Source organism: Diabrotica undecimpunctata, chromosome 3 (genome assembly GCF_040954645.1).
Source record: "Diabrotica undecimpunctata isolate CICGRU chromosome 3, icDiaUnde3, whole genome shotgun sequence".
NCBI classification, from domain to species: Eukaryota; Metazoa; Arthropoda; class Insecta; order Coleoptera; family Chrysomelidae; genus Diabrotica; species Diabrotica undecimpunctata.
Genome location: NC_092805.1, coordinates 30238896 through 30264558, shown reverse-complemented (window position 1 = coordinate 30264558; position 25663 = coordinate 30238896). Strand labels below are relative to the sequence as shown.

At 32.7% G+C, this 25663-nt stretch overlaps 1 protein-coding gene across 1 annotated transcript; it reads right to left on the bottom strand.

Moving 5' to 3' along the window:
- Nucleotides 1-676: 676 nt before the first annotated feature.
- LOC140436614 (uncharacterized) lies at nt 677-23663 on the bottom strand. Its single transcript, XM_072525582.1, has 3 exons — nt 23348-23663; nt 8776-9661; nt 677-2253 (listed from the first exon to the last, which is right to left on the bottom strand). Exons 1-3 carry the CDS (start codon nt 23357-23359, stop codon nt 746-748), a joined length of 2406 nt encoding a protein of 801 aa, XP_072381683.1. The 5' UTR covers nt 23360-23663; the 3' UTR covers nt 677-745.
- Between the last annotated feature and the right edge of the window lie 2000 nt (nt 23664-25663).

Here is a 25663-nt window from a genome sequence, read left to right as displayed (position 1 = left end):
TGTTCGAAGGTACCTAAACGAAATTTTTCCGAACAGGTGGATTGGAAGACGTGGACATATTTAATGGCCAGCGAGGTCGCCAGACTTCAATCCTTTGGATTATTTTATATGAGGTCATTTAAAGAATGTTATTTATAAAACAAAACCTGCAAATATTGGAGACTTAAAAACAAGAATTCGTAAAGAAATAAACAATATTTCTCAAGAAAGCATAAACAAGGTTCTACAAGAATTTGTACAACGTTTGAGTTACTGTCAAATACAACAAGGGCTACAATTGAACATTTAAGATTAAGTTATGTATTAATTACTGGATTACTTTAAGTTATTTATTATATTTATTTATAATTTATTAATATTATAAATCAATAAAAATTAATTCTCTAAGCGCATATCTCAGTATTATACTTTTTTGGAATCAGCTCATTTTTATCGATCTAAAAATGTCCTAAAATACATGGTGTTACATTTAAAAAAAAGAGCCGATGACGTCATCACTGTAATGTGTATCACCTTGTATAATGAAATTTTATTGTAAAATGTGGAACATTAAGTTTAAAAATCGACGTGTTTTAAATTTTTTTAAAAGAGCTTTTCATTTAGAAAATATCGAATTTATTCCATACTTTACGGACACACTGTATATGTAGGGTTACATAAAAAGTTAAAGAACAAATAACATAAGATAATTAATTTATTAATACCACTATTATATAAATATTTACAAAAAAAATTAAGACAAAACTTAAAGACCTAATTGTCTAACGAATTCCAAACCCGCCGGTCCTCCATAATTTCTAGCTGTTTCTGTAATAGTTGTCCTTAAAACTCCTTCCACAATTTGACTGAAAATTTCTGCCAAAATATCATTTGAAGTCGGTCTATTTATAGGTCTAGCAGGCCGAGATATTGGTCGCCTAGCTGGAGGTGGTCTTGCCGCTATGTTATTGCTAGCACTGGACCATAAGGTCTGGGCAGCCTCATTTAGCACAGGTGGAATACTGGGAGGAGCTGGTCTTGAAGCTGGTGATGATGGTGGACGGGGTGCTGATATTAATGTAGGAGGTACTGATAGTGGTGCACGTGGTAGTGTTTTCGGTGGTGAAGGTGGCCGGGGTAGTGGTGGTAGTGGTGGTAGTGTTGTAGTTTTAACAGCAGCCTGTTTGGTTGTTAACAATGCAGAGTCATTGTCGTCATTTATTTCATTATCAGATGTGTCTCTGTCATCAAAATTAGGATCAAACATTGCCAGGACATTATCAGGAATGACAGGTCTTTCAAAATCGTCAAAATCTGCGGTATTTTTTGGTCGTTTATTATCAAGATTCGAAAGTGATGCTGGAACTGACGATTTTATTCGAGATAAAACGATTGATTCATTTTTCGATGTTTTAGTGTCTTTATCTGGTGTAGGTGTTATAGCGTCATTTGTATTTGTTTTTAAATTATTTTTTAATAAAACCGTATTTTCTACAGTTTTTTCTTTATATTTTAAAGGTTCATTATCTTTTTTGGAATTACTCTTCACGTCTGCATAACTTTTTACATCTGATTTATCTGGGAAAGACTTATGATTAAAGTTATCTTCTTCTGGTATACCTAGTCTACTTCCCAATTTAATTTCGTTTGTGCTTAATTCAGAGTCTGTTTTAGTTTCATTTTCTATAGCATTTATTATATTAAAATAGTTATTGATGGTACTACTTCTATTTTTACCATCTCCTTTAATCCTTATATCGATAACAGGATCTTTATTTCTATCTGCAACCAAATACTTACCTTTTAGTAACTTCATCTTTACGTCAGATTTTTCGTCGTTACCATATCTATATTTTCCTGTAACTACAGCTTTGTTAGCTTCATACACTTTCCTCTGATCTTCTGGTCCAAGTTTATTATACATCTTCTTACTCATTTCCAACCAATCATCTATTAGAAGAGTATTTGGTTGACGATTCAAAGGAGCAGGTGGATTAGATGGATCTGGGGCTGTTAAGTAGTTGTTTTGCGTAAACCTTAGTGAAGATGGAGCGGACAAACCATTTGGTATATAGGGTGAATCTGTCGACCTAGTATATACTGTAGTCATGTTGTTGAATGTAGTCCGGTTCAGCAGATCTTCAAGATTGTTAAAGTTTGGACTAGGGAGATCTTCGTTTTTATTTGACTGGTAATCAATGAAGTGGACATTGTTTTGCGATGGAATGTTTGTGATTGTGTCCTTCGTAAAACTATACACTGACTTGCTGGACTCTGAAACAAAAAATAAATAATTGACACTATTTTTTTTAATACATATTAGTTCATTGAAAAGTTACATTGAGATAACATTTTTGAGAAGACGCAATTTTATTTTGTTGGTGTGTGATAGTGATTAATATAAGTTTATGTTAAAGTTTGTGGGGTCGCCACCCTTGTCCCACGTGCGCCATCTTGGAAAAAGGTTTTCGCGCTGTATCTCTTAAATTAGCTACCCTACAGACAATTTTATTATTTGTAGCAAATTAAATTTTTTACACCTTTATATTTACTACTTCACATCGTAAAATTAAAAATTAAAAAGTCATAAACTAAAATACCTAAAAAATTTTAAACAATTTTTTTTGGGCCTTGTAATTTATTTTCTGGTCATTTTACAATAAAATGTCTTTAAAGGAATATTATAGAGGGTTTTTCGTAGAGTAATTTTCACTACAAATTTGTTTAATGTCATTGATTTCTCTGGATTTTACAGCGCTTCGAAATTGACAAAGTTCATGAATACTCGAAAATGTTATTAAACACTATTTGTAGTAAATTAAATTGTCTACAACTTTATTCTTATTATATTTTATCGTGAAATGGAAAATAAAAAAAAATATAAACAAAAACTAAAAACTTTTGAACAAATTTCCTTTTGTCCCTTATATGTATCTTTTTTCTGGTTATTAAACAATAAAAAGACATCAGAGCAATATGATAGAGGGTTTTTAACAAATAATTTTCACGACAAATTTGTTTTATTTTATTAATTTTTCTGGGTTTTACAGAACTCCAAAGTTGACCGGGTTCTTGAAAATTCATAAGAATACGATAAAAACGAACCCTTAGGCTTCTTATTATATATATATATATATATATATATATATATATATATATATATATATATATATATATATATATATATATTATTTATATAATTTATTATTAGTTTGTTAACATATCTATTATTAGTTTATTATCGACTTTTTTCCCGACCATCTATGAGGTAGAGTCTGGAGGCTCGTTTTTTTAAGTGGTATCTCGATTAGGATTAATTCACTGACAATTTCCAGGCGAGATAATATTGAGCATAATTATATTTTTAAAAAGTTGTTTTCTAGCTATTGTTTTTTCTTTTTTTTTTGTTGTGTGTTTTTTTTTTGATGGTCCAGGCTGCGGTTTAGGATCTAATTCAGTATCGAAGGTGAATGTTTGCAAAAGAACGGAAGTTACCATTGCCGTTATTGAGGGTAATTCGTCGTCAAATTTTTCGATTAATTTTAATATTTCCATGGTGTGACTACAGGTTTTACCAGAACAATAATTTGGCACACTGCAGAGCATTTGAGGACTACTTGTCGGAGTAGAAGTACTATTAAATATAGAGGGATTCGGTATAAAAAGAGCTAAAAAATAATAAAGATCCAGGACACGAAGGTTAGTTGCTGAACTTTCCAAAACAATCAGGAGGGTAACAATCCTAATAATAGAGCTATTAGATGTTTCCATAATAGCAAAATCCCTAAATACTGGAACAGAAGTCTAGTAATACTCTTACACAAAAAAAGGGGCAAATATGGCCTAAAGAATTATATACCTATATCGTTTCTGTCAAGTATACAAAATTTTATTAGAGATATTAACAACCTGTTGACTTACAAAATGGATAATTACTAACCAGTAGAACAGACTGGCTTTCGCAAAGAATATAGTATACCAGCCCACCTGCTGACAATGAGAACATTGACAAAGAAGGCAAATAAATACCAACTATCCACATTTCTTGCCTTCATAGACTATGAAAAGGCATTTGACAATATCGAGATGTGAGCCATAGAACAAGCTTTTAATAATTGTAGAATAGATTCGAGATATGGGCAACTCATATATAATATAAATAAAAACACAACTATGATAATACAACTAGAAGAAAATATAAATCCCATACCTTTTAAAAAAAGAGTTCGACAAGGCGACGTAATATCTAGCCAAAGCTATTTAACCTAGTCCTAGAAGACGTCTTCAAAACTACAAATTGGTCATTATATGGCATTAATGTTAATGACAATAAGTTGAACCACACCAGTTTCGCTAAAGACATCGTTCTAAAAATACGTCAATACGTCGTTCTAAAAATTAATATGACAAAAATATCTCCAGACGTGTAACTACAAATGGTAATGAGATAGAGCAAGTCCAATAATATATCTATCTAGGCCAAATTCTCAAACTTGATACAAAGAACCAAAGTGCGGAAATCACTAGAGAAGCACGAATGACATGGGCAGGATTTGGAAAACTAAGTTGGATATATAAGAATTGCAAAATACTTCATTACTTGAGGTGCATAGTATTAAACCAGTACATTCTTCCCATCACGACATAATACGGATATTAAACATGAACTCTAACTAATACAAATATGAATAAATTAGCTTCAATAGAATATTCCCATGTGCTTGAAAAGGAAGGTCTTTGATAAATGTGTACTCCCAGTTCTAACTGTATACAGTTCGAACTGGGAGTTCTAACAGTTCTAACGTATGGAGCAGAAACATTGAGCCATAACAGTAAAGTAATCAATAAGCTACAAGTGGCACAGATAACAATGAAGAGGTCAATGTTGAATATATCGCTCAGAGATAGAGTTCCAAATCAAATAGTTAGGAGAAAACCTGGTGTTACGGACGCAGTTAAAATAATTATAACGTTAAAATTAAATTGGACAGGGAATGTTACTAAAGTCAGAGATGGAAAATGGACCAAGAAAACTTTAGAATGTCCTCCAACAAGGTAGTCGGACGCCATCAAACGCATCCAGCACAACTGAAATCAAGGTGCTCAAGATCGGATGCAATGGAATTATTTACGGAAAGCCTATGATTACCAGTGGACTCAAATCGGCTAATAATGATGATGATGATAATGATGAATAGAAAGGGCAATGAAAAGGGAAATGTTAGGTATACGACTGTCAGAAAGAAAGAGGAACGACTGGATAAGATCAAAAACAAAAGTCGAGAATATCAAAACAAAAATTGCCAAACTCAAATGGAGCTTCTCAGGCTATACTACTAGATAAAAAGACTAACGTTGAAACGTCACAATACAGGATTGGATACCTTACCACAAGGAAGCCCACAAATGAGATGAGTGGATGACATCAAAAAAGTAGCCGAAACAAATTGGAAGTATACCTATTGCTCAAGATATAGATCGATGGAAGGAGTTGGAAGAAGCCTATGTATAAAAATGGACGATATAAGAAGAGGATAATAAAAAAACAACACTATAGCAGTTTCCAAAGAATTATGCTGGTAATCATACATATGTACCAGATCTTCTCTTTGGCCATATCAACTTACATGTTAAAAATGGAAATACAGACAATAAATTAAATAAACAGTTGGAAAAATAAAATAATAAGTGGAATATGCGATCTCATATATGATTAAATTTAAAAAATAATAACTATCAGTGCCCAGAAAATGCGGAAATACTGAAACTATTTAACATTAAACAATATACGAAATGTTTAGAAACATATATACAATACTTGAAAAATATATTAATATTGGTTAATCTCAACCTTCACTAAATTCCAAAAAAATACAATTTAAAAGTAATTCATGAAGTGAAGAAAGAGCGAGAGATATTTTGGTCAGTTTCATTGTAAAAGATGACCGCACTTTATTTCCAATACAGATAGTTATAGAAGACTCCTTGGCTGAGAATTATGTAAAGCCTCGTGGTAGAGAATTACATGAACAAGTTAAAAACTAGATAGGTTTTCTGATGTTAATGATCAGCTCTCAAACAGGAAAAGAAAAAAACGACATCAAGTTTCAGAGGATGACTGACGGGGTAACAGTTGAAGATTTTAAGTGAGCAAGGGAGGGAATACATGGGAAGGAAATTAACTAATGGAAAAATAACAGGACACATTCCTTGACCAAACAGAACGATGAAAAAAATTACTTGTAAGTGTAAAGGAAGGACTTTTAAATGTCACCGTTTCAGAACAGGAGAGAAAAAGATATTTCACAACTTTTGAGCGTTAACAGGGAAAGAGAGTTAAAAAGATTAGTGAAAACTTCAACTGATGTGGATTTGACACAAAGAGCTCGGGATAGATCAGAAGAAAATATATCAAGACGATCTTACTCCTTTAAGTATCACTTATTTATTGATCAAATGAGTAAAGTCCGTGTGTGCAAGAAAACATTACTCTCAACCTTGGATTTAGGTGAGTGGATGGTCAAAACCTGAATTGAAAATAACAAAGAAGAATATGAGCCAAATACGAATGAGAATCCAACAAAGAAGAATGAGAATACAGCAAAAAAACAAAATACAAAAAGAATGTCAAGGCAACATGATGACAAAAGATTGGAATCATTGAAAGAATTTTTATTGACGTTACTAAACGTTGAATCACACTGTTACCGGGCAAACTCAAAAAAACTTTACTTGGAGCCGAGTTGGTTATCGAAAGCTCAACTGTATCAGTTCTATGCAAAAAACTAGTGCAAGGCAAAAGATTATAAGCTACTTTCTTCTTGCACATATCACAAGACCTTCGAGGACCTGAATTTGTCTTTATACAAGATAAAAAAAGGATTAGTGCGATATATGCACGGCATACAACCTAAATCACATTACTATAGAAGATTTTGAAACCCACAGAACAAAGAAAGATGAAGCGAGAGAAGAAAAGTTAAAAGATAAAATGAGTGAAGAGCACGTATACACAGTTGATCTTCAATCACTGTTACTATCCCCGAAATCAAACGCTTCAGGCCTTTACTACAGGCGTAAACTTTCGGTACACAACCTCACTATTTTTGACCTGAAGACAAAGAAATGGTATTGCTACCTTTGGAACGAGACGTAAGAAGAACTTTAAGCAAATGAATTTGCCAGCATTTTAACAAATTTTGTTAAATCGCAACTTCCCATGCGGAAAAATGTAACGAAGATTGTAATATTTAGTGATGGATGTAATTATCAAAACCGAAGTGCAATTATGAGTAACGCACTCTTACATATGGCCGTTAAACACAAAATAAGTATAGAGGGTAAATATCACGAAAAAGGTCACACTCAGATGGAGTGTGACTCAATGTATGCGACCATAAAACGATATATAAAACACAGAGAAATTAATGTGCTGGTAGACTACATTGAAGCATGCAAAAATGCAAAGTAAAGTAGTCCATACAAAGTGATGTATTTGGATTACTCTTTTTTCAAATACTTTACGAAACCATTGGTGTTCAAATTAATTCGTCCTGATATTAGAAAAGGGGACCCCAAAGTCACAGACATCAGATGCTTGAAATATGATGCTAATAGAAAAATACACTACAAACTGATCTTCAACGATGACTTCTAACTACTAGCGTCGTGTGATAATAGCAAAGAAAAAGTTGATGAAGGATCCAGAAAATCCAAAAGAAAAGCATAAGATCCAAATAAATCTTTAAACAGTTACCAGAACAAAGTTCAAGAACTCCTTCAAGCTAACTTTCAACTAATCTACAATGACAGACTGAAAATTACTGCGGCTAAATATCAACATTTATAAGAACTGAAACCGAGTATTGCAAAAGACTATCACTCATTTTATTATAATTTACCCATGTAACAAAACTTAGTAATTTTTTTAAAACAAATGTAATACACTTTTTTAATCCAAGTTGTACTGTCCTTATTTTATTTCTCCTATGTAGATAATTTTCTGTAACATTGGATCAAATGAAGGTAGTTCGAATTATTAGAATATTAGGTTTAAAACGACTTAACTCCCTAATTGAAAGTTTGCAAACCACGTATCTGGTAAAGTAACTCCGTAACTCCACGTAACGCCATAACTAAATCTGGAAAAACTCCTAACTCCAATAAAGAATTATATTTTAGGTATATTTAGACAGAGAAAAGATCCTACTAATATTAGAATTATATTTATTGTGTTATTAAAAATATAAAATCAGTAAGGCCTACTTTGTCAAAGTTATTTAGTTTTTTGTTGTTCCTGTAAAAGCAGGATAATATGAGTTACGTGGTTTGTTAATTAGGCCGTAAATGGTGAAATAAATTAGTCCAAAAATGAAACAAATTATGGCACAGATACGAAGATGATCCTATATTTATACTGGAGTAAAAGGGTAAAGATGGCGTTCCTGGTTTTCAATACCAAAATAAAAGAGCATATAATTGCTGAGTGTCAATATTTTGGAAGGAATAGAAACAGTAAGAGAAGTCTTTGCACGTCTGTAAAGAAGACTAATATTGGTATGACTTTAGATAGAAACGTAAATGTTAAAGTAATGCAAACTCATGTAAGTCGACTTGCTATGGTAATCGAATGGTAATAATGACAAAGAAAGAGTAGTATGATATATATATATATATATATATATATATATATATATATATATATATATATATATATGATGAGGAAAAACGAGGTAGATTAAAAAAAACTTCTGTTTAAACATTAAAAAAAAACTAAAACAAAAACAAAAACTTTACCTTCATTAGTGTTCTCTACAGAATTAGTTGTAGCTGGATTAAAATGATACTTTGGAATCTGTATCCAACCTTGCTTGTTATTGTCAATATTTTGAGTATACTCAATTGTATTCGTAACAGTTTTTTCATTATCTGTTTGTGTGTTAACAGGAATTATTGGAATTACAGGATTGAGGTCATCATTATCAGATATGTTTACGTTTGTAGAAAGTTCTGTATCAGTTCCTTTTTGAAATATATTATCTATTTCTGCCTTTAAATCAGAATTGTCTTGAGTAATAGTTGTTTCAGAAGAATGAGTAGCAGGAGGAACTGCAATATTAATATCTTGTGTATCTTTTACAGATAAATCTGTATCTTTGGATACTGCTGTGGACACATCTGTAGATTCTTTGCTATCTAATATGCTAGTTAAGGGAACGTTAACAGACATTGGACTATCGGTTAAAGTTGATGTAGAACCACTTGTTTCTTGGTTTATTTTTCCTGCTTCTGATGGGTTTTTGACCACTATATCGCTATCTGATACTGTATCTTCCGACGGATACTTTGTTGGTGCTCTCGGGGGGTATGGAATAAATTCCACACCTTGATTATTTGGACAATCTGGCTTTTGATATTCATTCAGAAATTTCACCTCCGCCTCCTCTTCAAAAGGAACGTGTAATATAAAATCACCATTTTGACTATGTTGGAAACTAATCTGATGAGGTTGTGGTAAGAAAGATTGAATTAGATCAGAACCCTCATCGCCTTGATTATAAAATCCTCTTCCCATAAAAGAGTCCATAAAGCTTCGTTTTTGTCGATTTTTAGGTAATCCATACAGGAAAGTGGGAAAGCATAATAATATAATGCATAACGATGTCCCAGCATCCTGCTTGATCTAAAAGAAAAAGTAGATTAAATCCTACTTAAATTTTATATTTTTTATCTACAAGTGCTAAATATTAGGATCCTAATGTATGTACTTAAATCGTTTGGTATTTCTTATCAATGAATTATTTTATTCCATTTTCTAAAACTATTTCATTATATCTCAGCTTTTATCAAAGAAACCATAATTTTAAAATAAAATATTTATTTTACCTTCCAAACCATAAGCAATTTTTACGAGTAAACTACAATTTTTTGTATATAATATAATAAAATAAGTGGTTTTTGCTATTTTATTCTTTTTTTTATTTCCGTAGCTACAAAGCTACTCGTAAAGTCGTCCATAGCTCATCCAGTTTTTCCCTAAGGACACGTACACATATTTACACAACGATACTAAAGAATTGTACACAACAAAAATTTTTAAATATAGTTATTTTATGGACTGTTTATAATTTATATATATATATATATATATATATATGTATATATTTAAAATATATTCAATGGTTGAATAGCAGAGGTTTTATCGGTCAATAATTATAATTGGCAAACAAAAGTCGTCAACTACTTTATTGATTTATTCGAATACGTTTCGCTTTTATTTTTAAAAGCATCATCAGTTCACTACAAATAAAAAAGATTTTAGACTATAAGTAAACAACCAACAGGGTTTATACTTACAAAAACCATTTGTAGGTTTTTTTAGATGTTATGAAAACTCTACGATACCTTAACATTAAAGATTAACAACTAAACGAGAGAAACGAAACAAAAAATACAAGAAAAACTGTTAGAACACTATTGTTCATGTAATTTTAACCGATGGCTTCATTTGAATGTTGGTTTAAGCTCTTTCGAGAGTCAAACCACACTAATCTTTTCGTTTGTTTTCTATCAGCTCTAGGATGTCATAATTTTCACATGTGGCTTATTGTGTTTCACATGTGTTTCTTTGGAATGCAGAAAGGAGGTACTTGGAGGTACCATTATTGAGGGAATTAGCGAGCGGAACAAGGACAGACCTTTTTTAAAAAAGGATTACTTTTTTCTTTTTCTTTAAAAAACAAACAAACATAAAAAATGGAAAGAAGAATGGGAATGAAGTTACTGTCTTGTAAGGGTTTTTTTCTCTCTCTCATCATGCAAAACAAATAAAAAAAATAAAAAAATAAAAAAATTAAAAAAAAAAAAAAAATATATATATAAAAACCCCTTACAAGACAGTAACTTCATTCCCATTCTTCTTTCCATTTTTTTTGTTTGTTTGTTTTTTAAAGAAAAAGAAAAAAGTAATCCTTTTTTAAAAAAGGTCTGTCCTTGTTCCGCTCGCTAATTCCCTCAATAATGGTACCTCCTCCCTACATTCCAAAGAAACACATGTACGACAATAAGCCACATGTGAAAATTATGACATCCTAGAGCTGATAGAAAACAATCGAAAAGATTAGTGTGGTTTGAGCCTCGAAAGAGCTTAAACCAACATTCAAATGAAGCCATCGGTTAAAATTAAATGAACAGTAGTGCTCTAACAGTTTTTCTTGTATTTTTTGTTTCGTTTCTCTCGTTTAGTTGTTAATCTTTAATGTTAAGTTATCGTAGAGTTATATATATATATATATATATATATATATATATATATATATATATATATATATATATATAGAGAATTACCTCCTTTTAAATGTAGTTACATTGGGTTTTTCGATTAACCTTGGGTAAGCCTTTACGTGTCAAGTTCAAAGCTACCATACATTTCAAACCTAATAAAAAACTTTTTTTTGCACATAGTAACAAAAAACACCACTATGTTACTAGCAAAGTTTTTTAATATTCTAACTCTACAATTCTAAGTTACGGTAAGATCAATAATGTTTTAATAGATAATATATGGTAGCTAATTAAAATTTATTCTCTTTCAGCCCTGAAGAAGCCAAATTAATTCTCTTTGGCGAAAACGTTCGGCGAAACAATTGATACACATTAGAGTCTTTCTTGCAGATTTCCCCAATATTTAAGAGTTTACTATATAAATATATATATATATATATATATATATATATATATATATATATATATATATATATATATATATATATATATATATATATATATATATGTATATATACCTATCTAATCAACGCTGATCAGTTAGACTACAAACAGAAATATTTGGGTATGCAGCGGAAGACAGGACAAAGAACTCTTTTTAGTTTACCAAGCTCTCGCAAATCTTTATTTGCATCATCAGGGTGACTAATTGAGGTTAATTGTCATGATGTTTAGAAAATGGAATAAAAAACTCATCTGGCTCCTACAAATAATAATGGCGAAAACTGTCCAAAAAATTGTTTGTTTTAAAACGTTTTCACACAAAACACATATTTAAAAAACTTTTACAACCTAAAATTTAAATAAAATTATCTTATAAAATATATACAAATATATATACAATATAATACAAATTCAGAATTTTTATAATATGACTTGTTCTGTACTGATTTTATAACATAATTTTATTTAAATTTTTCTTCACTTTTACTTGCTATTTTATTTATTTCGACCACCATGCTGTCTGTTTCTTTGTTGAGTATTTTTTACTTGTTCCACATACTTCCTTAGCAGCATCCAGTAGCAGGGGCTTGTAGTTATTCCATAGGTTGTTTATATCATTATTGTCGTCTGTTTCTTTTATTAATCACGTTTTTCGTTTACTTTTTCTTAAATATTTTTGCCATTTCTTTATTTCTTAGATTATAAATTTTTATCATCTCCTTTTTAATTGGTTTTTCCTTTTCTGTACTAGTCTTTTTCTTCTTTTTCATTTCTAATCGTGTTTTTGTTACTACCATGTAATTTTCGCTACCTATTTGGGGTCCTCTGTATAACGTCAAATAATAATTATAAAATGTTAGTTTTTTTTATAACCAATAGCTCATTCCCATATAAAAATGATATTTAACTTGAACAAGAAAACAGATTCAAAAGATTTTTCTGGTTTTCTTTGGTCTTTGCTTATTAGGTCTGCTGTAAATTTTGGCGACTATCTAGAGATTTGTGTGCTACCCACTTTCTTGTAGCTGTTCTTGTTACTGCCTTTGTAAGGCCGCAGAAGGATTCCGGCGCAATGATTGGCATTATTATGCTTTTTGGATATTTCATTCTCAGGATAGAAATCGATGGAAGGAGTTGGGAGAGGCCTATGTCCAAAAAAAACAGCGCTTTCTTTAATAATCAAAACAATAAATCAATATTTCATTATCATCAAAAGAAAAGGGTATACTTTGTAACCAACCTGCCAAAATCGGGCAGGAAAAAGCTAAGTATCTAAGATACATATTTAAGGCTGATGACATTTGTACTGAAGACTCTACATTAGGGATGGTGTATTTGTTGAAATTTCGATACATTAGGGACAGTATGTCAATTGAGCAGTGAATTGACTCTCTACGAAAACGCCACTGTACTATCTTGTATAGACGGTGAAATACTTCTGCAAAACCAAAAGGTGATACTTAGTGTATTTCTTGATATAGAGGCAACGTTTGATAACACCTCCTACAAATTATTCACAAAGGCGAAAACCTAACTAAATAGGCATAAATAGGAAGAAGACCAAGGAGGGAATTCAGACTCAGATACATCGAACAAAGTGTTCACGAGCCGATGATGATGACGAAAATGTCGGTATATCTTAAAGATCTTGTCTGAAATAACAAATACTTTAGTGTACGCTAAAGTACGCGTACGTGTAGGTCTTGATTTACAAAACATGAGTGCGACTCTTAGCCAAAACGTCCATAATCAAGAGAGTTAAGAATAACTGAGATACAGACATTAAGAAGTAGACCAGGATACACAAATTATGTTAGAAAGTAAGCGCACATATAAGAGCTGAACAGATAGAGTTACATGCTTTAAGAAAGAGAATTGAGTGAAAACAGCATGTCAACAATTTTGATTAGCACGTTTAGCTTTGCATCATGCAGTAACTTTTCATTTCTAAAAATGATACGAGCTATTCAACGGGCACGTTGCCGTCGGTCCCATGAAATAGTGAGTGCATCTACTTGAAACAGCTACTGTCCGAAAGTATCCCTTCGGAAAAAATGCCATACGATATTAATATTATTATAACTGTCCAGTAAAGACATATCAAGCTTCATTCTAGATTATATATAATAAATATAATGACAATACTAACACTGTTTTATAACACATTTTTTATTATATCCTATTCAACAACCAAAGTGTATTTTACATCTTTTAAAGTTCTTGAGTAAACACACTTTATTCCAAAGGAAATAAATGCCAAGAAGGTCACAGAAAATCGATCGAATTTTTGAATACATTTATACGCCAACCTTCATAGACTGTGTACATAAATAACGTCTTGAACAAAGCGAGTCTTGCAGAATATTTAACTTTTTGCGACTGGTATTTTTCAAACTCTTCCCTTTTTAACCTTATAAAAGTAATTTATATGATTTTATAAAGTTGTTTGTTTCTGTTTGTTGGTCGATAGGATAACCAGACGACTGATTTATGATATCTGAATCAGACGATGTTGTTTTCTTCCGATTTCAACTATATTTTTACAAATCGATATGTTTTCTTTGAGAATGTAGTATGTAAACTTGTACTTGGTTGTACTTGGAATGTCAACTACAAATTGTACGACATCGTTTATCTACATACAAATCTCCATCAGCAGTACTTTGAAGAATAAGTTATAATATTAACGATTTTATTTTCTGAAAGTGTTTTTATAAAGGAAGGAACAAAAATATAAGAAAAATACGTTAAAACATGAAAGCGAAAATTCAATTAAATTGGGAAAAATATGACTAGCATTATGAGATGTTTTAATTGAAATACTTGGAACAACCACATGAATTAAATAAGAGGCATAAGGCGGGGTGACGATGTTTAAAACGAAATTAATTAAATTTACGTAATTAGGGGAGAACTGAATATTGAATAACTCACTCATAATCTCAGTTTATATAAAGGAGACAACTTATCTGGTTAGGCTACTTGCACAGAATGAACAGCAAAAGGCTTGCAAAGATCGTTAGGATTAAAAAAGCGAAAATGAAGACCAAAATGTCTTCAGAAAATACGGTTGAATGGATATTGTAGCAAATACTCAAATAAGGTGAAAAAAAATGGCAAAAAATTAGAAGCAATGAAAAATTTTTGTAAAAATAGTTTAGACCTCTAGACTCAACAAATCCAAACGAGGATTTAATTATATATAGGGGCGACATTCTTTATTAATTTATTATAAAATCATTTTTCTGTATGAATTTTTATTTTGCAAGCAAAGTTGTGCATCGAAATGAACCGGCTGTCAACAACAATTTCAACCGGAAGTAAATAATTGTTATGGCCGGAAGTTAGTCAAGACATGTTTTGAATGTGTATCTATCGTCACTTGTGAGTTAAACCGTTGAAGAGATACAATATATAAATTATACAAATCTACGCCACTGTGAATTTAACCATAAATAATCAGCCAGTTGAAAGAGTTACGTCCTACAAATATTTAGGGGTTTGCTTTACTGATACTAATGACCAGACAAGAGAAATCAAGAGGCGAATAGAGATAGCGAGACAATCGTTTGTCAAAATGAAAAAGTTCCTATGCAGCCGGGACATAAATATAAACTTAAGAACGAGAATGTTAAGGTGCTATGTTTTCTCCGTTCTGCTGTACGGCATGGAAGCCTGGACCCTGAAAAAGATAAACATCAAAAACATTGAGGCATTCGAGATGTGGTGTTACAGGAGAATGTGGAAAATACCATGGACAGAAAGAGTAACAAATCAAGATGTTCTGCTGAAGATGGGGAAGGAATGCGAAGTCATAAAAACTATACAAACGAAAAAACTGGAATATCTGGGACACATAATGAGAGGAGAAAAGTACTCTCTGCTTAGACATAATCCAAGGAAAAATCTCGGGAAAGAGAAATGTGGGACGTAGGAGGATTTCCTGGTTGCAAAATTTAAGGGAGTGGTATGGGTGCAGTTCAATACAGTTGTTCAGAGCTGCCGCCAACAAAGTAAAGATTGCTGTGATGGTAGCCAACCTCCGATAGGAGACGGTACTGCAAGAAGAAGAAGACAAATCTACGCCCCAACGATTACAAACACTGCCGAAGAAATCTACAGTAACATAACTGAAGCATTAAATAAGAATAAAAGTCATTTCAAGAAATTAATCATTATCATAATCATCATCATCCAGCCTTCATTTATCAGGCTAATTGCTGGACATAGGCCTCCCTTAAACTCCTCCATTCTTTGTAACTCTCCCACTACATGGCCTACCCAGTTCCATTTTAGTTCCGCTATGTGTTCCATAATATCAGCAATACTCGCCCTTCTTCGCATATCTTCGTTTCTTATTCGGTTCCGCAACGTCACTCTTAGCATAGACTGTTCCATTCGTCTCTGTTCCACTCTCACAGTAATTAATAGGTAACTTTAATGCCAAAGTCGAATGGAGAAACGATAAGGAACAAGTTATGGGAAAATATGGAGTCGGTGAGAGAAAGGAAAGGGGAAAAAGACTGGTTTAGTTTGAACACTATCCAAACATGCCTATTGCAAATCACATATATTCTTCAAGAAAAACCCAACCATAGACTAATCAAAGTAAAAATTATTCTAGATCCAAAACTAGAAAGAAAAAATTATTCACAAAACCAAAAGTAACCGGTATAGATATTAACAATCTAAAAGAAAATTTAACTCACTACCAAAGGACAATAAATGAAAGATAACATGACCAAATCGGCAGCTCTCAATTAATGGAAATTATTCTTGATAGTGCTAAAGAAATCAGAGTCCCGCAACAACAAAATGAACATAGGAAACTGTCTAATAAGATCAGAATAATGCGAAAACAAAGACGGGAAATGAAATAAAGTAGCGGCATACAGAGAATACAATGAAAGACTGGAAGAAAATGTAATCGAAAACAGAAAAAACTATAAGAAAACAAAAAAATCATTATTCATTGGGAAAAAGCAAAGCGTTGCTCTAACAAACGTAAGCACCAGAATTACAGACAGGAACGAAATAATACAACTCGTGACTAAATTCTACAGCGAACTATACAAATCCTCTGAAACACTTGAAAAAGCAATCAGTAACCAAGAAGATGTTCCAGAAGTCCTTTCGAAAGAAGTAGAATCGACAATTACAAAAATGAAATGCGGTAAAACAGGTGAAATAGATGGCATAACAGTGGAACTGCTTAAATATGCTGGCAAAAAAAACCTGTAAAATCTTATCAGGTATATTTACTAACTATCTAAGATCAAGATGCAAAGCAGTCCGTTGGAATACAGTAAACATAATTCTCATTCATAAGAAAGGTACCTAGTAAAAAAGATATCAAAAACTACAGACCTATATGTCTACTACCAATCATAAATAATATATTTCCAAAGATCGTCAACAACAGATGCATTAGATGCGAGACGGCAAGCTTCAGAACTAAAGTATATTCATTTAGCAAATTCCCATCTGTAAACATAAGCACGTATTGATATTTGCCCTCTCATTCGTCAAGAGGCTATTAAATATAATTTATTGCCTTAAGCCAGACGGATTCTCATATTACAGATCCAAACTTGCCAGTCTGTTTAAATTCAAATTGTAGCGTGTTGCTTTTTTATTCAAAATGTTTACTTTGTTGTGTATCTCTCAGTTAATGAATATTTTATTTTAGCACATTTTCCTTCAATGGAACACTAAATTTTGCTCACAGTGATTAAATTTCAAAAAATTCTTACACTAATAGTTTCAAGGGTAAATATTTTTAAAAATCATATAATATACCTCAGTACGACCCTGTTTGGCTTTCACGTGCGTTTGTTGACAGATGGGAATTTGTAAAACGAATGGAGTTTAGCCTCAGAAGTGAATTCAGTACTCTGGATCATATTTATACGTTTAGAGAAATAATGAGTAGAGCTAAAGAATATGAAATACCGCTAGCTTTAAGATTCATAGATTTCGAGAAAACTTTCGATTCTATATATCCTAAGGCAGTAGTAGAAGCTTTGACCAACCAAGGCATTGACAAACTGTGCATAGACAGTTTAGCAAATATGTATATACAAACAAGCAAAAGCTAAGGTAAAAATTAATCAAAACACTCAAGAATTTCCCACTACCAGAGGCGTCGGACAAGGAGAAGCAATATCACCAAAGCTTCATTGCAACCTTAGAAAATATATTCAGCAAAATGAACTGGCAGAATAAAGGCCTATCCATTGATGGAGAATACCTCAGCCATCTAAGATTTGTAGATCGCTTATAATCTTGGAGAACTATAAAAGCCTATAAGTGACCTAAATGAAGCTAGCAATGAAGTTGGCCTAAAATTGAACTTGACGAACTGCTTAAATCCGCTGGCAAAAAACCTGGAAAATCTTAGCAGGCATATTAACGAAATTTCCTATTATGAAGATGCATACCAAACCACTGGAATAGAGCAAATATAATTCTTATTCATAAGAAAGGTAGCAAAGAGGATATCAAAAACTACAGACCTATATCTACTAACATGCATTAGATGCTGCACAGCTGATGCAACTAGCAATGAAGTTGGCCTAAAAACGAACTTACAACCTAAAAAAACACGTACAACGAGCTAGTGGATGTCCAAGATGTAATGATAAACAACACGGCACTTGAGACAGTAGACGAGTATGTATACCTGGAACAATTAATATTTAAATCTGACTCCTTACTTCCAGAAATCGATAGAAGAATGAAACTGGCTTGCGCATCTTTTGATAGAAATGCAGTTATATTCAGATCAAAGATGTTACTCCACCCGAAGAAAAAAAGCATTTAATCGGTGTATGCATGCTGGGTATAACAAAGAGAGATCGAAAACAATAGAATGGATCAGACAGAAAACCAAGATCACTGATGTTAACCACAGAGTTAAATCTTTAAAATGGCAGTAGAAGGGACATTTAGCAAGAAGAACTGACAAAATATGGTCCACTAAAATTACACTGTGGTATCCAAGAAACGTCAAAAAACCAAGAAAACGTCCAAATTTGAAATGGAACTATGACATAAGAAAATAAGCCGGTATAACCTGGTACAAAAAAGCGAGTATTAGACAATCGTGGAAAAAAACGAAAAATGACTATGTAAAGGAGGCTGCACCATAATCGGTAGAATACGCTGAAAATGATGATGATAATATATACGTGACTAGTTTATCCTAGAATTATTAACAACCGGTTAACCTACGAAATGGACAATTACCAACCGGTTGAACAGGCCGGCTTCCGCAAAGGATATAGTACATCATACCATCTGCTGACAATGAGAACATTGATAGAGAAGGCAAATGAATACCAACTACCCGTATTTCTTGCCTTCGTCGAGTATGAAAAGGCGTTTGATAGTATCGAGATGTGGGCTATAGAACAAGCTATTAATAATTGTAGAACAGATTCGAGATATAGGCAACTAATACATAATATATATGAAAATGCAACTATGATAGTACAGCTAGACGAAAATACAAATCCCATCCCCATTAAGAGAGGAGTGAGACAAGGAGACGTAATATCGCCAAAGCTTTTCAACCTAGCCCTAATTCGCTGACGACATAGTGATTATAGCGAGCACATTCGAGGAACTGCAAATTATGATGGGGGAACTAGCAGCCAGCTCCCAATACGTCGGCCTAAAAATGAATACGAAAAAAACAAAAATAATGACAAACACAGATGACCCCAGATCACACACACACACACACTATAAATGGCAGTGAGATAGAACAAATCCAGGAATATATCTACCTAGGCCAAATCCTGAGACTTGACAAAGAGAACCAAAGTGTGGAAATTACTAGAAGAGCAAGACTAGCATGGGCGGGATTTGGAAAACTTGGTTGGATACTTAAGAACCGCAAAATACCCCAATACTTGAGGAGCAAAGTGTTCATCTAATGCATCCTTCCTATCATGACATATGGATGTCAAACCTGGACCCTAACCAAGGCAAACATGAATTAACTAGCCACAACAGAAAGAACAATGGAAAGAGCAATGTTAGGTATACGACTGTCAGATAAAAAGAGGAACGACTGGGTAAGATCCAAAACAAAAGTCGAGGACATAGCAACAAAAATTGCCAAACTTTAATGGAGCTTCGCGGGCCACACTGCTAGACAAAAAGACCAACGTTGGAATACAACATTGGATACCTTACGAAAGTAAACGACCAAGAGGAAGACCACAAATGAGATGGGTTGATGATATTAAAAGAATAGCCGGAACAAATTTGGAAATATGTTGCTCAGGATAGAGACCGATGGAAGGAGTTGGGAGAGGCCTATGTCCAAACATGGACGACAGAAGGCTAAGAAGAAGAAGTTTATCCTAGTTTTGACCAAAGTCTTTGGGCACTCCAAAATAAATTCCATTTTCGGCCTAACTTCCTAAACTTTTCAGTCAAACGTCGGTTGTAACAAAAATAATCTATTTTGGGCTTTACCTAGACGATCCTAGAAGTGGCTGAAAGACTACGTCAAACGTCGGTCAGGTTATACATGTTGTGTGTACTGACAGCACACTTGGTACAGACTATGAAGACTTCGAAAGTAAAGTTACATGTATGCGTTGGGCAGAAAATATAAAAATAAATAAAGAAGAGGCGATTAAATGTCTACATAATCAGTTTAATGCAATTAAACAACTAAATAATCAAAAGTTGCATTTAGGAAAACTGTAATCATATCTATTCCCAGAGTTGATAGAGAGAAAGTAGAAACTCGAAACGTTTTGGGTATAATACAAGATAAAATAGTTGACGGTTTATACAGAGTAGAAATAAAACACGGAAAAACAAACACTTATTTAGACGAATCAAATAAAAGAATTCAGAGAGAATTTTCTTAATTTCGAAGATGTGTCCGACGCTAAGCTGACTCTAAGAGAAATCAGTGCAAAAGATTCCAAATTTGAGGGACAAGGTTTTATAAAATGCTACTGCAATAAAAAATGCTCTTCAAAATTATATAAATTTAAAAGAGCTAACGCATTGTGCCATTCTAAATATATCAAAATACCTTACCATGTGAGAATAAAGACTAAACTTTTTTTTTAATTACGAAAATATAAAAACAATAACACATAAAAACCTGCATGAAGACAGCAGCCCTAGAAGCTCTTGGAGAAGTGGACCAAAAATACACCCACCAAACTACGAAATTAACCGAAGACACACTAACATGCATAAAAGAGAAAAAAGAACTCCATATAAAATACCTGAACACAAAAAACTATGAGGACTTGGAACTATACAGGAAAAAAAATAGAGAAGTGAAAAGAAAAGTGGCAAATGAAAAAAATGAAAGATGGGAAAAACATGCACAGAGATAGGAGGAACGAGAAATTCAGAGTCATGGCGCATCTTAAAGTCGCTCCAAAGAAATAAGACAGAGAAAATCAAGATCGGTCAAATCAAAGAAAACGAATGGCAAGAATACTATAAAAAATTGCTAACCGAATACCGCCCCGAATTCAAAGAATCAGAAATAGACGGAATAGAAATCTACACACATGACAAAATCGAATTAAGCCTAGCTGAGGTAAAAAGAACGATCAAAACTCTAAAGAACAAAAAAGCAGAAGGTCCCGGCGGAATACCAAATAAATTGATAAAAAACGGATCGGAAAAGTTATTCCGTATGATACATACAATGTTTGAGAGAGCACTGAATGGAGAAGACTTACCGGCAGAATGGACCCAAGCATATATGACATCAATATACAAGAAAGGAAATAGAAAAAACTGCGAAAACTATCGGGGAATCAGCATTATATCGTCTATAGGCAGAGTGTATACAAAGACCATAAAGGAAAAATTAGAAATATATAAACAAGATAAAATCGGAGAAGACCAGGCAGGTTTCACAGCGGGGAAAGCATGCTTAGATCACATTTATACGGTCGAAAAACTAATAGAAAAAAGAATGGCCAAAAATAGATCCGTCCATCTGGCTTTTGTTGATCTTAAGAAGGCATATGACTCAATACCTAGAACCAAGCTATGGGAAGACATCGAAGTTCCACGAAGATTATAAACGCGGTAAAATCACTCTACAAGAATAACGAAGTAGCTATCAAAACGGGCAATAGAATATGAAGTCCATTTAAGACGACAAAGGGACTACTACAGGGTTGCTTCACATCCCCCACCCTGTTCAGAATATTCCAGGAGAAAACCCTGAAACCATGGAAAAGAAAGTGCGAAGGAATGGGTATACCAGTAAGGAACGAATATCTATATACGCTAAGTTTTGCCGACGACCAAATAGTGATCGCACAAGACGAGGATGACCTCAGTTTTATGATGAGAAAACTGGAGCAGGAATATACAAAGAATGGGATAGAAATAAACCTAAAGAAAACTGAATACCTAACAACGGAGAATACAGAAATAAAACAGCTGGAAATAGGCGAAGGTAAACAAATCAAAGGAACAGACAAGTATAAGTATTTAGGCTTTATAATATCAAACAAAGGAATAACGGAGGAAGATATAAAAAATAGACTAGGACAAACAAGAGACTGCATACGAAAATTGAACCCGGTACTATGGGATAAGAACATCAGCATGAAAACAAAGAAAAAAATATATAATACCATGACAAGAAGTATCCTCATTTATGGGTGTGAAAATTGAACAATAAATAAGAAAACCAAAAAAAATAAGAGCAACAGAGATGGAATTCCTAAGGAAAAGCTGCAGAGTAACAAGAAGAGATAGAATAAATAACATGGAGATTAAGAGGAGAATGGGAATGAACTCCGACATAATAGACTACATCGAAGAGAAGAGGTTAACCTGGTACGGACATGTCAGGAGAGCAGACCAAGATTGGTGGATAAATAAAATAACAGAGTGGAGCCCGATAGGAAGAAGAAAGAGAGGCAGACTCCGAAGATCTTTCAGAGATGAAGTGGATGAAGCAATGAGTAGAAGAAACCTACAGGAAGGGAAATTTCCTAAACAGGAAAAATTGGAGAAAACGGTTGAGTGAAGGAATACAGTGAAAACTGTGGAAATCCTTGTATATATATATATATATATATATATATATATATATATATATATTTATATATATATATATATATATATATATATATATATATATATATATATATATAACCAATAAACGTTAAAATTCAAAAATAACGTGTTATTAAACCTGGTTAAGCTGATTGCTCAAACCACGATTTCATGAATTTCAGTTTTGACGTTTTCCTGACCACATTTGTCTCTCGTAGGTTTAACGAAAATTCTGTAATCAAAGGCCGAAAAACGTCATTTATTTGGATTTTGACGAAGACCTTAAGTCAGACCTGTGTATTCATTAGTCAAAGCTAGGAGCGCCGGACCTCGGATTGTTTATTTGATTTAAAAATTATATTTTGAAAACAGCTTATGATTTGGTCATTTCACTATCTGCAAGTAAGTATTTGAGAATTTACAAAAAAAACTTAGAGACAATGTAAAAATAGATCAAAAAAACTGTGTGAGTCATTTCTCATTAGTGAAAATATTTTTCAGATGAATCAAATAAAATCGAATCAATATATACAATCTGGTAACGCCAGTATTAAACAAAATTGACAAACCTTACCTTTAATCTCATTTTTATTAACTTTCTTGCGTTTTTCACGTAAATCAAAACTTTAAAACACTAACTAGCATATCTTTGACCTGTTTCGTCCTTAGTGATGTATTTACTAGCCAGGTCATTAACAAATTAACTATGTTTTAATAGCTCAAGTTTATTGTTCAGTAATTGACGAATACCCAGTTTTCTATCGAAATTAGACTTTCGGAAATTCCAAGTAATTGAAAAGTATAAATATTATTAGAGAAATGTCAAATGGTTTCATTACTAATTGTAATACACACATAAAAAATGTCCAAAAACACTATTGTTCCACTTTTTTCAATAAAAACACTTTTTTGCTAATACATCATTACCATTCAATTTGAAAACTTTTTCGATACAAATCAAAGTGTGACATGGAAATATTCTATTAATTGCACTGTTTTATTAAGGAAAAAGTGACAGCACCTAAAATTCGTACGATTGATCGCTTTAAATTGTACTAAAAAAGTGCGTTTGAAAAAAAAATGTCGTCTCTTGGAGTGTGATTTCGCGAATGTGGCTTAGATATGAACAATTTGGTAATGTCGTTGAAAGACATGAAGGTCGTCAACGTGCAACTACTTCTCGATAAGATCGGTATGTGGTAGAATTAACTCGTCGAAATGTGCATATAACTGCATGTTAACTCTGTGAGGCCTTAAAAAATACCCACAGCATTTCTGTATGTGACTAAACTTTGAGGAATAGATTACATGAAGCTGACCTGTACGTCAGACGTCCATTCAGGATACTTATCTTACTTTATTGAAATCGTGTACTCAGATTAAAGAGGATACATGTGCATTGGGGTTTACAATAATGGAGTTTTGGGTTATTCACAAATGAAGCTAGGTTTTGTCTCTACCCTTTTTGTTTTGTCGCCATCCTTATTCAAGAAGAGTGAGAGTTTGGAGAAAACCAAACTCTTTTTGACAAGAGAGACTTAGGTCTGTACAGCTTGTTCGTCTACAAGCTATGATTTTGGCTGAAATAATTTTTCATCTGATCATTCACTGATTGTATCTGAGAACCTGTTGTCTTTTAATTTGCTACTTTGCTACGATTTTATAACAGCGATATTACGCTTTTACCGTACCCAAACGATCGCCAGATCTTTACCCCGTCGATTATGTGTGGATTCATACAGATCTTTGCTTCAGAGACGGATTGCTCCTCATCTGCAAAATGTTTATACTGGACAAGGTCTTCAAGATCGTCTTACACAGGAATAGATCCCATTGCTTTAAAACTAAATTAATGATTTAATTTTAAATATGCCAAAGCGTTGTCAAGCTGTAGTTAGTACTACTAGAGGATTAGTAACACGAATTACTAAACACATTTGTTGTTAGATTTTTATGTTTTATATTGACTTTTATATTAAAAATGTCTATTAAATTAGTGCACTCTTTAACTCTTCTTTGATGATTTCATGAAGATATCATATTACACTGAAGTTAATCTGAAATCATCTCTGAAATCATTCTAACGGTATGTGACTTATTAAAATCCAATCAAAATTTATGTATATATGAGATAATAACGTTATGTTTCTTAGACATTTTTGATGTGTTTATTATGTTTACCAGCCGGATCAAAAGTTTTCTCTGCATCATCGTACTTACGATGTAAGATGTAAGAGATGCAACTGATTTCAGTGTAAAATTTGTAACGTAGATTAGGCAACACTGAGAATTGCTTACCATTTCTGACTCATTTTTCATTATCTCCATTCTTTCCCATTTTTATTTGCTTTCCATCCTATCGAATACTTGAAATAATCATTATTACAAGATCCATCCTACGTTACCATCCCTAACAGAATTACCACACATATTCCATTATAATATATCTAAACGATCAGCAGCAACTATCACAAGATTAAAAACTAGTCACGGTGCTGTTCCTGCTCACCTGGCTAGATTAAACATTATAGAAGCACTCTCATCCACGTTTTATGAAAACCTGGTTAAAAGTAATGTGCAACTTCCAGTACACATAACCCACCTACTGTCATTGAATCAGAAATTTATATACCAACTCATATGTAATCACTTATATGCATACGGATATATAATATAAATTTAGTACAATCAAGTTTTTAATTGATAAACATAACATAAATCATTTAAAAATCTGTGGCAAAAGGACTAGTTTCCATGCCAAACACACTATCATCATCATCATCATTCCATCCTATCGTGAACCAGTAATTGTTATGGATATTAAGAAATTAGACAATTATAATTTAATGAATTATGAACTCATGCTAAGATATTTAAAATAGTAAAATAT